At 38.3% G+C, this 18008-nt stretch overlaps 1 protein-coding gene across 2 annotated transcripts; it reads left to right on the forward strand.

Moving 5' to 3' along the window:
- The first annotated feature begins 6843 nt into the window (after positions 1 to 6843).
- LOC113414846 (uncharacterized) lies at positions 6844 to 17777 on the forward strand. Of its 2 annotated transcripts, none has more exons than XM_026671942.2 (7): positions 6844 to 7104; positions 7458 to 7533; positions 9636 to 9722; positions 10836 to 10926; positions 11639 to 11798; positions 16014 to 16111; positions 17454 to 17777. In XM_026671942.2, exons 1-7 carry the CDS (start codon positions 7095 to 7097, stop codon positions 17610 to 17612), a joined length of 681 nt encoding a protein of 226 aa, XP_026527727.1. In that variant the 5' UTR covers positions 6844 to 7094; the 3' UTR covers positions 17613 to 17777. The 2 variants fall into 2 exon arrangements, with proteins under 2 accessions (XP_026527727.1, XP_026527722.1); XM_026671937.2 differs by lacking the exon at positions 7458 to 7533 and adding an exon at positions 8508 to 8650.
- Positions 17778 to 18008: the final 231 nt, after the last annotated feature.

Raw genomic sequence — 18008 nt, forward strand, 5'->3', positions numbered from 1 at the left:
AATGGGACATAGTAAATCTTCTCAAGAGTGGCTGTTCTGAAAAACATCCCAAGATTCATAGCATAGTTTTGTAAGAATTGCAAAACTATACCAGAAATTTGCAGACCCTTCTTATCTTAGCAAAAGTGTTCATTAGTTATACTCCATTAAAAGCACTGGGTAAAAATAAGATTCCTAGGAAAATAGCAAGGTGGAAACCATTGCTACCATAGTTAAGAGTAGAGATGCTCCTTTGAAGACAGCCATTAATCTTCAAGCAGTTCTTGTTAGAAAACTCGGGTATTACTGAGTTGAAACAGTTTACCACAGAGGAATGTGCCAAATTACAGGAAACTATTGGTTGCAGTTATTGTAACTAAAATGCAACTAGCTGTTGAATTTAAGGGGCAATTGGAGATTTTCAGTCATCCAAGTCATAGTTGTCTCAAAAGTACTATTTCATAAAGAAACTGGAATAGAATAGAATAGAATAGAATAGAATAGAATAGAATAGAATAGAATAGAATAGAATAGAATAGAATAGAATAGAATTCTTTATTGGCCAAGTGTGGGTGGACACACAAATAATTTGTCTTGGTGCAAATACTTTCAGTATACATAAAAGAAAAGATAAATTCGTCAAGAATCATAAAGTACAATGATAGTAATAGGGTACAATGTTTGTTTTCCTGAGGAAGAAGATGTTTCACTTCTCATCCGAGAAGCTTCATCAGTTCTGGCAAAGTGGTGGGGGCGACAGATTAATTCTGATAGGATGGGAGGGGTTTGGAAAGACTATCTTTTTTGTAGTCATCTGGTCATTAATGCTCTCTCTCAGAGTGACCAGACCAGACGACTGCAAAGAAATATAATCCTTCCAACTCCCTCATCCTTCCATCTCCCCAACCATCCTGCCAGAACAGATGATGCTTCTTGGATGAGAAGCAAAATGTCTTCTTCCTGAGGGGGGAAAACCATCTAGTTGCTTTTGAAGAACCAACTTTGAGACTTAAGGGGCAATTATTGTTTCACACTACCACATTGCATGGATGGCTTGGTTCATTACATAAGTGAAACAAGTATCAAAGGTGTATGTTATTTGGCTACTCAAAGTCCTTTTGTATATTGGTAGAACTCAAATACATAGCTGATTTAAAGGGGCTGCTTGGAGCCCAAAATAGTAGTCTCCTCCCCCAAACAAATAAATATGCCAAAGTCACTTATTGACAAACAAGGGTATGGAGCACTGGAGCCTCCACATAGGAAGGAGGCTTCATACTTGTTTCTCTTCATATTTTCTTTTTTTCAAAGGAAAGAAAGAAAACTGCAATCCATGAAAGTTTATGCCAGGGGTGTCCAACCTTTCACCTTCCCTGGGCCACATTAGAAGATGAAAATTTGGTTTGGGCCGCACATAATTAAATTAATTAATCAAATAATTAAATTAAATTAAATTAAATTAAATAATTAAATAAAATAATTAAATTAAATAATTAATAAAATAAAATAAAATAATTATTTATTATTTATTATTAATTATTTATTAAAAATTATTTATTTTTTATTTTATAATTTTCCGGCCAAATTTTGCGGGGGGGGGGAAGGGGGAAGAAAGCTCGCCGCCTCGCGCCTACCTCTCCTCCTGCAAATGCAGCAGTGGTGGCGGCGGCAGCGGGGCAGAAACAGCAGCGGCGGCGGCAGAAGCAGCAGCGGCGGGGGCAGAAGCAGCAGCGGCGGCGGCGGCAGGGGCAGAAGCAGCAGCGCGGCGGGGGCAGAAGCAGCAGCGGCGGCGGTGGCAGAAGCAGCAGCGGCGGCAGGGGGCAGAAGCAGCAGCGGCGGTGGCGGGGCAGAAGCAGCAGTGGCGGCGGCGGGGCAGAAGCCGCAGCGATGGCGGCAGCGGCGGCAACAGCAGGAGGTGGCGGGCGGGACTTTTGGGCTGCGGCTGCCCGCCTTTTCTGTTGCTTGCCTCGCCCGCCTCGCGCCTGCATCTCCTCCTCCTCCTGGATCTTTCATGAAGGTTGGGGTGGGCGTTGGGTCGCATTATGAGGCGACCTGGGCCGCATGCGGCCCGTGGGCCGCGGGTTGGACAAGCCTGGTTTATGCCATAATCCATATAATATTTTTTATGGAACAATAATGTTTTTGTTGTTGCAACGGACTAAGATGTTTTCCCCTTCCAGATACCGTGTTTCTCCAACAATACGGCCTCCACCAATAGGAAGGCCCAGCATGTTTTTGGGCATAAATCAAATTAAGCCCCTCCCCCAAATTTAGGCCTATTTTAAAATATGCAAAATAAGGGGAAGGCGGGAGACTTGCCGTTAGGAGCGCCCGCGATCCGGAATTCCTCACCACCAGCCGCTCCTAACGGGCGATCATGGCCAAGCACAGAGAGCTCCCTACTCCCACCTTTGCTGCAGACACCTTTGGCACCCGCCGCTGTTGCTTTCCCTTCTGCCCATTACGCCGCCACGTTTGGAGCTGCCGCCCGTGTTTGGAGTGCCGTCGCCATTTGGAGCTCCAAACGCGGAAGTGGCAGCTCCAAACATGACGGGCGGGCGATCTTTTTATTTTGGTCCGCGCGAAGTTCAAAGCGAGCAAGAGAGGGAGACTGCGATGCCTCCATCCGAGATGGCAACCTCACTAGTGGATCACAACGTGGCTGGAAGCCCGAATCGGCGGGATACGATGGCGATCTTTTTGGAGCGAGAGGAAAGCAAGTCATCGCGGTCTCCCTCTCATGCTCGCTCTGAACTTCGCGGACCAAAATAAAAGATCGCCCACCGTCATGTTTGGAGCTTCCGCATTTGGAGCTTCCGCCGCCGCTTGGAGCTCCAAACAGCGGCAGTGCTCCAAACGAAGCTGGTTGCTAAAGAGCCAGAAAGCAGCAAGGGCGCCAGGTGGAAAGGACAGGGTCGCGATCACACGGAGATGCCCAAAGCGCGGAGCGCACATAACTAAAAGGCGGCGCACGCAGTTGGCTTGGGGACTACAAGGCAGCATCTGCGCCTCTTCTTCCGGGCGCGTCTCTAGGCTGCTTCCGGAGCTACGGGACGCTCTCCGTTGCCTACCAGCCCTTCTTCTTTGGGCTCCCTGCCGTGGGGTACACCCACTTCCTCCTGCAAATTACGCCTCGCAACTCTTCTCTCCCTTTCCTCTCGCTCCAAAAAGATCGCCATCGTATCCCACCGATTCGGGCTTCCAGCCACGCAGTGATCCACTAGTGAGGTTGCCATCTCGGATGGAGGCATCGCAGTCTCCCTCTCTTGCTCGCTTTGAACTGCGCGGACCAAAATAAAAGATCGCCCGCCGTCATGTTTGGAGCTGCCACTTCCGCGTTTGGAGCTCCAAATGGCGACGGCACTCCAAACACGGAAGCGGCAGCTCCAAACGTGGCGGCGTAATGGGCAGAAGGGAAAGCAACAGCGGCGGGTGCCAAAGGTGTCTGCAGCAAAGGTGGGAGTAGGGAGCTCTCTGTGCTTGGCCATGATCGCCCGTTAGGAGCGGCTGGTGGCGAGGATGCAAGGGGGGGAATTAAATCACCCCCCGAAAAGACGGCCTAGCCGTTTTTTCGGGGCTCAAAAAAAAATAAGGCCCGGCCTTATTATGTGAGAAACACGGTAGTTAATAGGAATTTGATAATTACACTATAAATTGAAAGAATATAAGAATTGATATCGTGACTTGCTAAAAAAAGATTGCTGAAGAATAAGGTATACATCAGGTGCTGTAAGAAAAAGAATTCCCTTCTCTGATTTTTGACATCGAAAGGGGATACACACACACACACACACACACACACACACACGTAAGGCAGTTGACAATCTTAATATATAAACAGTTACAGCTTGCAATCTTTAGTTTGTTTCACACAGAACTTTAGAGGTAAGCATCAGTATTTTGCCTGGAGGGAAAAAAGGAAGGCAATGAGTGTATCTGTTCAAGTTAAATCATGTACTAGCTTCTCTGTAATCCTTACAACTGGTGTTTAAATTAAGAATAACTTGGCATGCAAACTATTTCAGCACTCCTGCCAAAGTATTCCAAAGTCAGATCACTAAACAAATGCTTAATCACAAATGCAGAATAGAAGTAGGAATCAGAATTTGCTGCTACTCTTTTTCTGTAGAGAAGAAGAAAAAATCCAGTACAAACAATGGGAGACATTTTGATAGTGCTAACATAAATGTTAGTGAAAATGACTGAAGGCCTTGAATCTAATATACTAAGCCTGTCCTGCTGCAGTCCACAGTATCTCTTTGAGATTTATAAATTTGGGGATTCTCACTACTCTCCTTAAATATATACTTAAAGTCTATAGATACATTTCAAGATCTATTAGATTTTATGGTTTGACTAGTATGAGGGTTTTATTCCAGTTTTGAACTACAATGAAGTTCCTATCTATAAACTTGTTTTAAAAAACATTATTTGTACTCCTCTCCAGCATTACGCCAGACCTAGAATGGAAGCAAACAAAAACTGCATTCTGTTAGCTAGCACAATTTTAGTTTAATTACAACTTTGACCAGCAAATATAATTATTCAGGGTATTTATATGGTCCTCCCACATAAAATGTTTAAAATGATGAACAAGGGTTTTGGTATATTTAGGGGTGAGGGCCACACATGTACATAAGCAATCTTGACCGCTACCCAACAATTTTCAGATTTTGGAAGTTCCTTTCTTTTCCTTGCAAATCATTTTAAAATAATTGATTTTATCTTGCTAATAGCAATACAACAATCCTAAGCAGATAACTTATTCCTTTTCAATCCTAACCCTCTCTCTAAAATAGTGATTAACAAGTGTGCCATATAGGCCAGCTGCAAATGTTTTCATTAAATTGTTTTGTATTAACTAATTTTCATGAGTTATACTGTTGCTGCTATCAATGCAGAATGTTGGGCAGAAAGACAAGATATAAATAAAATCAGCCTATGACCTATTTCAATAAAATGTGCAAGAGGTCTCCATATTTGTAGTGAGTGACTATTGTAAAGAGCTTCATGCTCTTCTACTGCAATAACCCCTCTGGTGGCACTTCTACGTAGTTTCACTGTGAAATGGTAAAAAAATGCAATACTGGGACTGTTTTCATTGCTAATTTCCAAGAAAATCTCATCAATTAAGTTCTTCCTTCAACTAGCCAATGAAGCAGCACAAAAAAGTGTTTTAGCCTGTACCTTATTACCATACCTCTTTGTTTTTTAAGATAGAGTAGAAAAATCTTGCCCCTAAAGCAGGGTGATTGGCAAAATTCACCCTCAAGTATTTTTAATTCAAGAAAGGGGGGTAGGGAATTCAACTTGCTAGGACAAAGTGATCTTGACTGCCACCCTACAGCACCAATGAAAATGTTTCAGTGCTTATGTTTGCAATGTTTTCTCTGGAAGACCCAATGAAATGAATTTAATTAACTCAACTAAGAAGGTTCCCTCAAGACCAATTGTGTTGTAAATTGGGCTTGATGCCAATCCAGATCAGCAGTCTCTTGTATGGAAGGAGTTTAAATAACTAAAATGATTGTGCTGCAACCTCCAAATGAGCTCTTCTGTCTTGAACAAAGAAACAGATTTTAGTCTTTTGCTGCCATCTAGTGATCCTCTGGTTTTTGGCAGCCCAGACTGGTAACTCTGCCTTGAAAGATAGCTTATATCTGACCCACTTTAAATTCAGAAAAAGGATCAAATAATATTCCACATTACAGAGTGATACATGACATTGGAGTTGGAACCCCTCCAACAAGAATGGCCAGCTTTTGGAGGCACCAGCAGACGTGATCAGAACTTTGACAGGACAGGATACAGAGGTGGTATTCAGCAGGTTCTGACCAGCTCTGGAGAACTGGTAGCTGAAATTTTGAGTAGTTTGGAGAACTGGTGTGGTAACCTTCCCACTGGAGTGGGGAGGGAACAGAAATGTTGCAGTATTCTTCCCCTGGAATGGGGTGGGAATGGAGATTTTGCAGTATCCTTCCCCTGCCACACCCAGCAAGACACACCCACCAAGCCTCAACCACAGAACCAGTAGTAAAAAAATTTGAATCCCACCACCGATGGGATAAGAATATTCACAGAATATTTAGTTTTGTGCAATCACAAAATGTATGCCATGATGAATGTTGCCAGTTCCAAAACTTAAATAGTATAGGACAAAGATCAAGAATTATATATTCTTTTGCAGCTAAATCTTGCCTTATATAAGTTGATAAGAACATATTATTCAAGATGTTACTACTTAGCTTCTAATAGAACAAACTTTTCTTATCGGAATTCCCCTTGACTGATTCCATCTTTTCAGAGCTTAACCAAGCAGTTCGTGGGAATTACAAATGTATCAGGCTCCCAAACGCAGTTTCAGTTTTTAAAAAATGCCAGCTAGAGTGATGGCAATCGGAATTCTTTATGGAATTGGCCTTTTTAACCAAAATCAACGTTAGGTTTTTACATTTTTCTAGACAAGTTTAGATTTAAAGATAGATATTGTAGCATAAAGTTATATAAAATGTACACATACACATTCCATAAAGTTTACCATCACACGACTTCAGCTAACTGAGTAGAAAAACATAACTTCGAATCTGACTCTTTAAAAGGAAATGTTTCTTGCACCACCCATTTAACTCAGAGGAGAAGAGATGCAGCCGATTCGGGATCCCGTCACCATGGGAACCATGGAGCGGAAGTCCTGGAAAGGGACCTGATCCTATAGTCGCGTTATTATGGCGTCACTAAATTCTTTCCGTAAACAAACGCGGGCTTACTTTTTCAACCCTGAAGGCGCGCGCGTGCGTGGGAAGCCGTTTTAACCCGAGTGGTGAATCTTTCCCTGCTTCCAGTTAAGACCCCCCCCCCAGCTTTGAAGAAGAAACACTGGAGCTAGTGAATTCGGGGTAGCGGGCGCCGCTCTTGCGGGGGCTTTTCGACTGTTGCCTGGGCATTTTATCGGACCGCTGGGAAACCCCGCGGCTGGGCCCGATCCGATCCCGCCCGCTCTCCTTTGTTGGGCGCGTCTCTTTCCGGAGGCCTTGACCCTGCTCCCGCGTGTTTGGCCTCTACCCGATGTGGGAGGCCGTGACAGGGAAGCGGATGGCGCTGCCCTCAGTTCATAGATGCGTCCAAGTGAGTGAGGAAGAGCATCTGGCCGGGGCAGCTTGGAACAACCGAGTTTCCCTCCACCTGCGCCGCCCAGAGAGGGTTGGATTACAGTTCCCCTAATCCGCAACCGTTTTAAAGACAGACGCTGTAGGCAGGGCAGGATTTCTCAATCTGGGCCACTTTGAGGCAAGCGAGACCTCAAGTGGGAAATTGCCAGGGTCGGAGTCCACCTGTCCCAAAGTTGCCAAGTTTGAGAAACAAGTCTGATGTAGGGTTTTATTATTTTTTTTAAGGATAAATCGGGCAAGGAATGTCATGTTGGGGGTATATATTAATTCACCAAAGCAATGCAGCTTTCCTTTTTCCCCCCATATCAGGAATATTTGTGCCTTTAGATAGTAGGAAGGTAACTTTAGTCTTCTCCAGCATTCTTCTCCCTGCCCGCCCCCCATGGTAAATTTTATAGCTATTAAAAATGTCTCTATTCTTTTAAATTTGTACTCCTGGTAAAAATGACTTCCAATGCAAATCAGTCGAGAAAATGTTCTAAAATGACATTTTTCTTTCAGTTCTTGCAATAGGGAGAGATTTTGAGGGACCTATATCTCCCAAAATTTATACATGCTCAAATTAAATGGCTGCACAGCTGATTCCATCAAAGATTCTCAGGAATAATGCTACTCCTGGATATATACAGTATATTTTATTTAGGGTACAGGAATATTTCTTAATAGGAAACCAGTAGTAAAAATGGTATATAAGAAACAGGTAGATGTGTATAGTAAAAGGTTAGAGCTTGAGGGGGCTGGTTTTTTTCACTGCTAGTCTGAAAAGCACTAAATATAATGCATATAGGCTTTGGGAAGCTCAGCATGTCCATATAAACTAGACCTGCAGAGTTTATACTTTATGATGTGAATAGAGAATGAAAGTGGAATGAATTTAAAATTAACAAAGTTTAGAAAAGATGGCCGGCAGATGATGTACTGATTGAAAAGTGGAAATAAAGTGAAAAACAAAACTGGAAGTTTTATATGATACTTGGCAGACATAAACAGATGACTTGCAACATGCTTCTCACCTTAATCAAATTGATGTATTAAAGTCAGAGTTAATAATAAAAGATACCTGTTGGGGGAAAACTTTCAATTATAGGATACAATTGATTATTTTACTAAGTAGGGACATTTGGGTTTTTTGAGTTTTGAAAGAATGTGTTGGTCTGTTCTTTAAAGTGTTTGATTAAAACAAGGTAAGCCTTCGTAGGTTATTTCATACTATGAAGGTTACTACATTATATTAAAAAACTAGGCTGCATTTGCTTGTATATTTATTAATTAAATGTATATCTCACCTATCTCTCCAATAACTCAACTCTGGGCAACTTTTTGTCTTTAAACACAAGAAAAATTATCTCATTTTTCTAGCTCAATCAAGAAAATCAGCTGCTCCTTAAAAAGCTGAGGCAGGTACGCCTAAAAAACAAGCAGCTGGAATATGATGTAGTGCAGCTGCATGATAAACTACATGAGAAAAAGAAGTGCTTGCCTGCCTGTGTCACAAGGAAAGAGTAAGAATAGCTATACTCTAAGCACATGCCTCTTAAGAATCTTAAGGTTTCAGTAGTCTAATATGTATAAAATTTAGCTTCTCATCTGTTGGTTTCTTGATTAAAGAAATATTTGATTCAAGCTTACATAGAATCATTGATGAATGAGTTTAAATTGAGGACCACACAACACGCTTTTAGACATTCTTTCCTAAAGATTTTTTTAAGAATTCACATAGAAATATAATGATTAAACATTAAGCTAAATATCTATATCATTACCCAACACAATATTTTAGCATAACTTTTCAATTGGTCTTCTAAATAATATTTATACAGGCTGTAGCCCCGATTCTTGAAAGGTTTTGGCTTGTTGTAATTAGGACATAGTATGACATTTGCAAGACCAGATTAGTACTTTTGTTATTTTAATGAAAGGCTCTTAAAGGATGAAAGGATTCTTGGTTTCTGTGGAATATAGGCAAATGGAACTGGGGTCTCTGCCTGACTTGGTAGGATGTCCTTTATGTCCAATAAATAGATTTTATTGGATTTAAGAATTTACTTACAGAAAGATGAACTTGGGTTTGTAGAGTTACATGGAAATATATATGAGAATTGAAATTAGTTTGAGAAACTCTTGAGAGGTTCTTAAATTCTTCATATTTAAACTAGTCTTCCTAAATATCTTGCTTTACAACTCCAATCACCTTAATGTAGAATAGCCATTAGCCTAAGATGCCCAGGCATAATGAGAATGTAGTCGCAGCTTATCAAGTTAGAGACTACCATATACTTCAGTTTATGATCACATAATTATCCATGTCTTTCCTCTGATTATGTGTTTTTTATGTAGATGGTATTTATTTCTTTGAGATTAAAAAAATACTTTTAGTATTCATAACTTTATTGGATTTTTAGAAAGGTTAGATAAAACCCCCATCATATTAGTAATACTTATTCAATCTGAAGAAAGTGCTTTTATTTAATTGGCTGTTTATTTTAGTGTGCAGATTCAAACAGAATTTCACTTATACCATAAAGGTGATGGGGTTCATCACAAGGAACATGATGTAGTAAAGGAATATGCCAGGTGAGTTAGTCAAACATACATCTTAGCAAATAATTTGGGTTTTTAGTCAACCATACAACATTGTCTGCAAACAAAAGCCTTTAATGACACTACAACCACTCCTTATACATTTATCCATAAATATATGGATCCATCTTTGAGTTATTTCCTGTTCAGTATTGAACCATTTCTTAACGTACATGATATTTTATTTGACTGTATAAAAATGTTGTGCTAGTGTTCTCCCTTCTATTACAGATGGTATAACAAAAGTTATATCTGCTGTATGTTTTTAATTACATATTGCCAAATAGAAAGCTTCTAAAGAAGAGTAATCTACAGTTATAAAAATAAAGTTTTATAGTAAAACATTACCGTATTACTGGTAAAATGCTCATTTTTAAAAAAAAAGCCTTGATATTTGATTGGTCCATTGCTGGACCAGTGGACTACAGCAGATGCATGTATTTTTTCTTTCTCCCAACGGGACACCAGTGGGCTCATTATACTCCCATTCCATTGCTTGTGCAGTAAACATGAGAGGAAAAGAAACATATGGATATGCAACAGTCCAATGGTCCTCAACCCAGTCTGTGATTTCTTAGGAACTGGGATGCAAAGCTGGAGTTGACAGGTGGGTGAGCAAGCAAAGCTTCATCTGTATTTGCAGCTGCTCCCCAGTGCTAGCATCACTACCTCATCTCCATCTCAGCTCATCAGGCATGAGATTCTCATAGGAGCACAAACCCTAGTGTTGAAGGACACAGCACATGTCAAGCACAAGGGAGTCCACAATGGGGATCCTACACAGAACCTCCATTAATTGTAAGCAGCCAAAGTGTAGTGAATTGTCCAGTATGGATTACTGATATTGAAGGAAGGTGATCCCAGGTATTCAGAGACTCAGCCATGTATAAGAAAGTGATTGGTGCTTGCAATTCTTGCATTACATGACAGAGGTGCTGAAGCAGGGAACTTTTACCAGTTGGAGGCTTTGGTGAGCACATTAGACTCTAGACAGATCAAGCCACCGCTGTGGCTAAAACAGATAAATAGCTTCCATTCTTTTTCAGTGAGCATTTGTATAGATATTCATTTTTGGAAGAATAATGATTCTTCTATTTTTGCTTCCAGAGTATTACAGATGTATAATGAACTGAAGAAAAGGTACAATAAAGAAGTCAAAACAAATCAAAGACAAAATGAAACAGTTGCAATGCTGTCTGTAAGCTTTAATCATTTGATCACTTTGACATAAACTAAAAAAAGAAAGAAATGTGTTTGGTATATATAGAATATCAGTACTGCATTTTTGTATGTTTCATAAGCATATTGCAAGATACATTTACTGGTCTGTTTTTCATTCAGTTGTGGTTTCATTCTAATAAGAAATTGTCATGTATCTCTGCTATCACTGCTATTAAAATTAAATGACAATGTTATGGAGTATCTGTACAGACAATGTTTATGGCATTCTGTTCTTGAATTATAATTCTTTTATATACTGAAAGAATAATGATAAACTTCCCTTTTTAAGTTAACATGATAATCATTTAGATTGAAATGATGTAGGATAATTTAATTTGCCCTTTTGTTTTTAATACATGTCTTATTTTTAAGTATATGTGTGTATGTGTGCGCATGTGTACACACACACCTACCTTCTTGCCATGCTGTTGCTTTAATCACATATTCAGCCCATGAGTGAGGCAACCTTACAATGCACGCCATTTTGCAAAAATATGTTAGTGGCATTTATCATTTCCAAGCTTTGTTTAAATAGGACAATGACTCTTTAAATCACATATTTATTTCTAACTTCTGGTGCAGGTATTTAAAAACGTAATTCTGAATGGATACCCCGATTGCCCTTCCCTAGTATGTTTAAGAATGTGTTAATTTTCTTGTTCGTTAAAGTTGTTCAACTATTTAAACAGGGTAAAATTAATGACTTGGAACACCAACTTCATTTAGCAAACCAAAAGATAAATGCCTTGGAATATAAAAAAAAGGACAAATTTGCTTCAATTCAACGAAGACTGTCATCTGACAAATGTATGTGCAAAAAGAAAGGAAGCTGTTCCTGCAAATATTTAGGTAATACTTTTTTTCCTCATATATCTGCTTCGTTGGCTCTTGATCTCGTGTTACCTTTTGACATATTCTCATCTATGAGTAAGAGAAGATGAGAAGTTTCTAAATGTTTGCCACATGGGGCAGTTTTGTCTTTTCCCTGAATGTGAAAAATTTTGCTTTACAAAAATCATTGTTTGTTTACACACATATTCAAAATAGAACGAATTTGCTTATAATGGGCACAATCCCAGAGTCCCAGAAACAGACTGATGCTTTCTCAGTTCAGATTGTTGGGGCTGGGTGAGCAGGAATTGATTCAAGAACCTTCCCAATTCTCTTCTCTGCTACAAAGCTGGTGGGGTGGGGTGGAGATTTATACCAGCTCAGTGATAAGAGGGGGAAAAACAAGCAAAGATTACAGACATTTTTGCTGTGCTGTACTGAGATTTTAAAGTATGGTTTCCTTCAAAAAAGGAAATGGAAAACTTATAATCTTATTCATGAGATGGTAGAGATAGCATGTGAGCCTTAGGATGCATGGACATGTACTGTGGTCATATTTCACAAACATTTCACCTCTACATCTGCATGTACATTATACAGTGAGAAATGTAATGTACATTCATAGAAAGGGGCAAGGCAGCAGGACCCACAGGATTTAAGGAGCTGCATTTGATTCATCTAGTTCACGTTTAGCTCCTGAGCCAAAGGTAATGCCTCTATGTCTATAAATTGAAATCCAATAGTTTGAATACTTGATTGCTCTTGCATTGAAAATATAATTAACGACTTCCGGTTTGTCGGCTTCGCAAGCGGCAGGGATTTGCGACTCTGCGATCCCTGCCGCGCTAGCCGTTTTTGGTGCTCCGATCCGGACGGGTTCGGAGCTAGGCTACCCTGCAGGGATAGCTGAAGATAGGGGGGATCCGGAGAGGGGTTTGGGGGTGTTGCAGACCCCCTCCCCGGCCGGCAGAACCCCCTTTTCCCAAGACGGTGCAGCGGCGGTCCGCAATGGCCGCCACAAAGAAGCCGGCAGCTGGGTAAGAATGCGCAGGAGGAAGAGGAGAAAGCCTTTGAGAGTGAAAGTTTTCTTGGTTGATCCAGGACTCTAAGATACATTTAATATAATTTCTGGAAATTATGGCTTTTTGGATGATTCTTTCCACAAGAGAAAATAAGCGGCAATTTTGAGGTGCTGAAAGGAAAGTTTATTCTTCCTCCCGACGGAATTAATAAGTGGATATTGAGAAACCTGTTTTTTTTTTCAGGTAAAACTAGCTTTATGTGATAAGTCGGAAGGGAGAGGACAAAAAAGATATTCATTTGGTCTGATGTTGTTGGAGGAGATGCCTTAAGGATTTGAAGACAGAAATATAATTTCAATAAGGCTTTAAAATACAGATTTGGACTTTCTTTTTTCTTTTGTCTGATACTACCCCTGGAAGAGAAAGGGAGAAATTTGTCTTGGCTTGGATTGATTGAGGACTTTGGGATTGTTCTATCTTTTTCTTGAAATATCTTGGTTGGTGTAAGAAGAAAGAGGGAAAAAAGAAAAGAAAAGAAAAGATTTATAATGGCTTTTCCTTTAGAGGATTTGAGGGAAGAATATGAGCAAACAAAAACAGACGGTAAAGATGGTATGGAAAAAGCCTTCCTTTTTTTAGAAATGGCGCTGGTTAACTATCAACAGACAATACAACAGATCGAGGCAGAAGAACAAGAAGAAGAAGAAGACGAAGAAGCCATCTTTAATGAATTTCAAAATTTAACTAAGAAAGAAGGAAGGAAGAAAGCGAGGGAAATGAAGGACTTAAGATTTAAAAAAACATTCAAGAAAGAGAAAAATAAGATGCAAAATAAATATAATGATAGTAATCAAAAGAAAAAGGGAACACAACAGAGAAGGGATGCTAGCAAGGCAGAGGCTAGAAGAAGGGAGGGTAGGAAGATTTGGTGGGGGAAGAAAGAAAGGGGAAAGGCGGAGAAAAGCCACAAAGTTTTGAAATTAGATGGGAAAAGAGGAATTTTTTTTAGGGACAAAGGGTAAAGTACAATTTCTTTAAAAAAGATTTTGCAAGGTACATAAGATGGTATTGTAATACTTGTATTAGAAATAGAAAATTAGAATGGCTTAAGAGTTAATAAGAAATTAAAATGTTGAAATGTTTAATAATGATTGATTTTAAAATTTAATAAAATATTAAAGGGAATGTTTAGAATATTGAGTTTTAATTAAAGAGTTTAATATGACTATGGTATTGATGTTATTATAAAACTATTATAGTAGCATTTGTTTTTTGAAAAGGCAATGGGAAAGCTATAAGATTTAATATTTAGACTTATTATTTAACTATGTATTCAATCATTTTGGATTTATTACTCTGTTTTTATTATTATTAAAAAAAAATTAGTAGATAGAATGTACCAAGCAGAATCAGATTGAGTATTAGGTGTTATTTTAAAGGTTAATCTAATTAATTTAGGGGGAGGATAGAAAGGCATCATACTCTGAGTAGTGATTTCAGGAGAAATTCTTTTTCTTTTTATTATAAGGAATGAGATAGAGGGATAATAAAGAATGGGCAAAAGATACAAATATAATGATTTAAATTAAGATGGATTAAATAAGATAGAATTAAGAAGAGTGAAATGTGTGGAGAAGTTTTTATAGAAGATGTAGAATGGTAAATAAAATAGGTAATGATATGTAAGATGAGCATGAATATAATTGAAGCCCATGTAAAGAGAGGCACCTGGAGCCAAGTTACTTTCCTAAAAGATTTTTTATATGTTTGTTTGTTGTGTGTTTATGTTGTTGGAAGAATTAATAAAACCTTGTAAAAATACAGAATGAGAATAATGGTAACCAAGTCAGAAAGAAATAGATGAAATAATAATAGTGAAATTGAATAAGAGTAAAGAGAAGTAAAGAGAAATTGGATAAGAGGTATTTTTATGCTCATATGGAAATGGCTTAAAATAGAATTATATTGTATAAAATAAGGTTTTATCTTACTTGTAAAACTTATAATGGAAAAAGGTTCAAGTATGTAATGGTTGATGATGATTTGTTTGTTTTTGAAATTAATAAAATTTGTTTAAAAAAAAAGAAAAAAAGAAAATATAATTAACACCCTCTCACTCCAAAAAGACAGCAATTAAAAACACTTTATATTAAGATGCAAACATGGCTTAATGAAGTGGTACCATAATTATATTTGTGTAGTCACCTTTATTTAGAGCAGAAGTGGGGAACAGTGGCCCCTTTTTAAGACATATGGTCAACTCCTAGAATTCCTGAGCCAGCAGCAAGTCATAAAAGGGCCATATTTCCCCACCCGATTTAGAAACTTTAAATTTAGAATGATATGAAGGCTTGCTGTTGTTAAGGAAAGTTGATGATATGTACTGTTTATTTTCAGACTAGGACCAGGAATCATTTGTCATAAAGTTTACTGGCTTTATTTCTGTTAGTGTAACCTATATTATCATGAGAGTGGATAGAGGAGATGTGTATCACTATAGAAGTGTTATTCTTATAGCCTTATAGAAACTGCTGTCAATAAATCAATAATGTGCAATTCTGAATAGATTTTTAAAATATAACCTGGTACATATCCTTTGTGCTAATTTGAGTATATTGTGACTGTTGTCACTGAACGACATAATTTTTTTTTTACTGCATTTTATCTGTACTATTTCTCTGGCCCCTGTATTATAGAAACTGGTCTTTGCTGCTGAAGAGAATTCCTTGCCAAAATGTTTTTCTGTGCTTGGACAGAACCCCATAAAACAAAGGGAGGGACTTAGTTTTTGGCCTAAGACAGGACTAGAACTCAGAGTGTCTTGGTTTATAGTGTGGTGGCTTAACCACACCATTAAACTTCATACTGTTAACATTTCCCCCCAAGACTTTTAGACTGACAACTGCTTTATATCAATGCTTGCAGATCTAGGGTTTCCAGAACCTTGAGATTTTCTCTTTTCCTTTGACTTTGTCATTATTCTGAATTCTCTATAAGATACCTTGACTCTTCAGCAAATAAAATCCGATGATGATAAGATCATAAAACTGAAATTGAAATACTGTATTCTTAGGTCTTAAAACTGACACAGTTTTTAAGAGGAAAAGCTGATTTTCAGAAGTGAAAACAATTCTAAGATACAGTTAAAACAGAATAAGAACATAATTTTTACCTTTTAGTGACTTTAAAGAGATTATTTATTGTACTTTAGACCAGCTGCTTTTTGAGACACAGAGACTGAAGATGGAAAATGAAACGCTCTCCAAAGAAAGAAGAATGTTAAAAAATGAGCTTGCTGCATTAGATAAGGTGGGTTCTTTTTTAAAATCTTGAGGCAATGTAGAGAAATCTCCCATTTGCAAATGGAAAATGTCTGCTATGGGAGATAAAGTTTTATGCATTGTTACATTGTGATTGCGTTCTAGAAGCTTTAGCTTTGCTGGTCAGTGGATAGGGCAGTGATGGCTAACCTATGACACGCGTGTCACTCATGACACGCCGAGGCACTTTGACTGACACGCCTGTTGGTGTGGGGAAAACCTGCACATTTAGAAGCTACCTGTGCTCTGCTCCAATCCCTGCTCCCTGCTTGTTGCGTGGAGGCGTGGTGTCACCGCTGCCGCAAGATCTTTGCAGCAGAGAACCAGTTTTAACCGCCATAAACTGAGGTTTGTCAGTTTCATTACCTCAGGAATGCTACAGGAGGAAAGGAGATCCATCAGGTTCACAGCCCTGTAAGGTGGCCTTCTGATCCCCACATCCTGCACCTGCAGCCCTGAGACCAAGGAGACGAGTTTCACAGCCCTGTGTGATCACCCCAGCCCAGTCCGTCATAAACCAAATTATTGATATTTATTGAAGTGACACACGACCCGAGGAAGGCTACACTTTTTCCCGATTTTCGACACACCAAGCTGAAAAGGTTAGCCATCACTGGGATAGGGATAGGGATAGGTTAAGTAATGCTCCCCCTTCCAAGCAGGGACTTATTTAAGAATGTATAATGCTCTTTGCCTGTTTGTATGTATCTTTGGATTGAAGATAACAGTCGTCTGTAAAATACATTATTCTGTGTATTTAAGACAGTTCTTTGAAAACTTCTAAGTACAGGGTATTATATTGTATAGGATGAACTCATCCTGTAGATTATAATATGAAGATGGATAATAAAAAGTCCTAAATATAGAATCCTTTCTTCTATATACAGTTGATTCTATTTTCAAATAAATTTTCTTATTTTAAGATTGTAATGTATCTGTTAAGAGATACTGTATACAGCATTTGATTTGGACACTATGTTTATCTATAGACAGGAAATTGCTTTTATGTCTTTGTATAAAATTTGGAACCTTAGAAATATGGTCATTTGAATTCATTATTTTAACTGATTTTATACACATAAGTACAATTTATAAAAAGCAAAACAGAATTCTATGATTAAGGATTTAGTGCCAGGGTAGGAGTTATAATTCATTATTACAAATGTAGGATTCATTACAGCTGTAGGATCTGATAACAATTTCTTCAATTAGCAAATATTCAAATATTTGGATTGTAATTATGTTCTTTGTAGCAAGGAAAAAAATTTGAGACAAAGTATCTAATTCAGAAGTAGAATTTAAGTAAAATATTTTGTGTTATAACTTTTCAGGATTTCTTTGATGAAATAGAAGATTTAAAATATGCTCTACAAGAAGCCGTAAAGCTGAATACCCACTATGAAAAGTATTTAAAACAGTTAAGTTCCACTTATGGAATCACTCTTACAGTGTTGAGAGCTGGCAATCCTCGTACAACTTTATGGAAATAATAATCAAGACTATTATTAAAGTATACTGAGTGTACACAGAAAAATAAACTCTCAACAGAGTAATTTCTTAATTTGTGCAGTAGAATCATGACACCCATTTTTCATTTTGCATAATTTGTATATTTTTTATTCTTTTATTTTTAATAAATTTAGGACTGGCTTTAATGCAATGTTTAACTCTGGTTTAGCCTTCAGTAAGTGAATGTGAATGAGGTACTTAAGTTCATCCGTTTTCTCTGTCTTCTGGAGGCATATGTCTAAAGAGGAAAATAGAAGTAATTGATTCTGATTTTAAACTAATTGTAGTGCTTCCTTATGTTTGAACTTGGGGACCTATGTTTAGCTCAAACTATGGCTTGTTCAATCTGAAGGTATTTTCAAGGTTATTTTATAACT

The sequence above is a fragment of the Notechis scutatus genome, chromosome 3, assembly GCF_049901735.1.
Source record: "Notechis scutatus isolate UNSWTSFEM ecotype Mainland chromosome 3, rNotScu1.2, whole genome shotgun sequence".
NCBI classification, from domain to species: domain Eukaryota; kingdom Metazoa; phylum Chordata; class Lepidosauria; order Squamata; family Elapidae; genus Notechis; species Notechis scutatus.

What these genes read in the sequence shown, in the direction of transcription:
- LOC113414846 (XM_026671937.2), top strand. Translation starts at nt 7,045, where the DNA reads ATGTGGGAGGCCGTGACAGGGAAGCGGATGGCGCTGCCCTCAGTTCAT. An exon ending in CAGTTCATAGATGCGTCCAA is followed by an intron (nt 7,105 to 8,507) that starts GTGAGTGAGGAA and finishes TCATTTTTCTAG; the next exon opens with CTCAATCAAGAAAATCAGCT. An exon ending in AAACAGTTGCAATGCTGTCT is followed by an intron (nt 10,927 to 11,638) that starts GTAAGCTTTAAT and finishes CTATTTAAACAG; the next exon opens with GGTAAAATTAATGACTTGGA.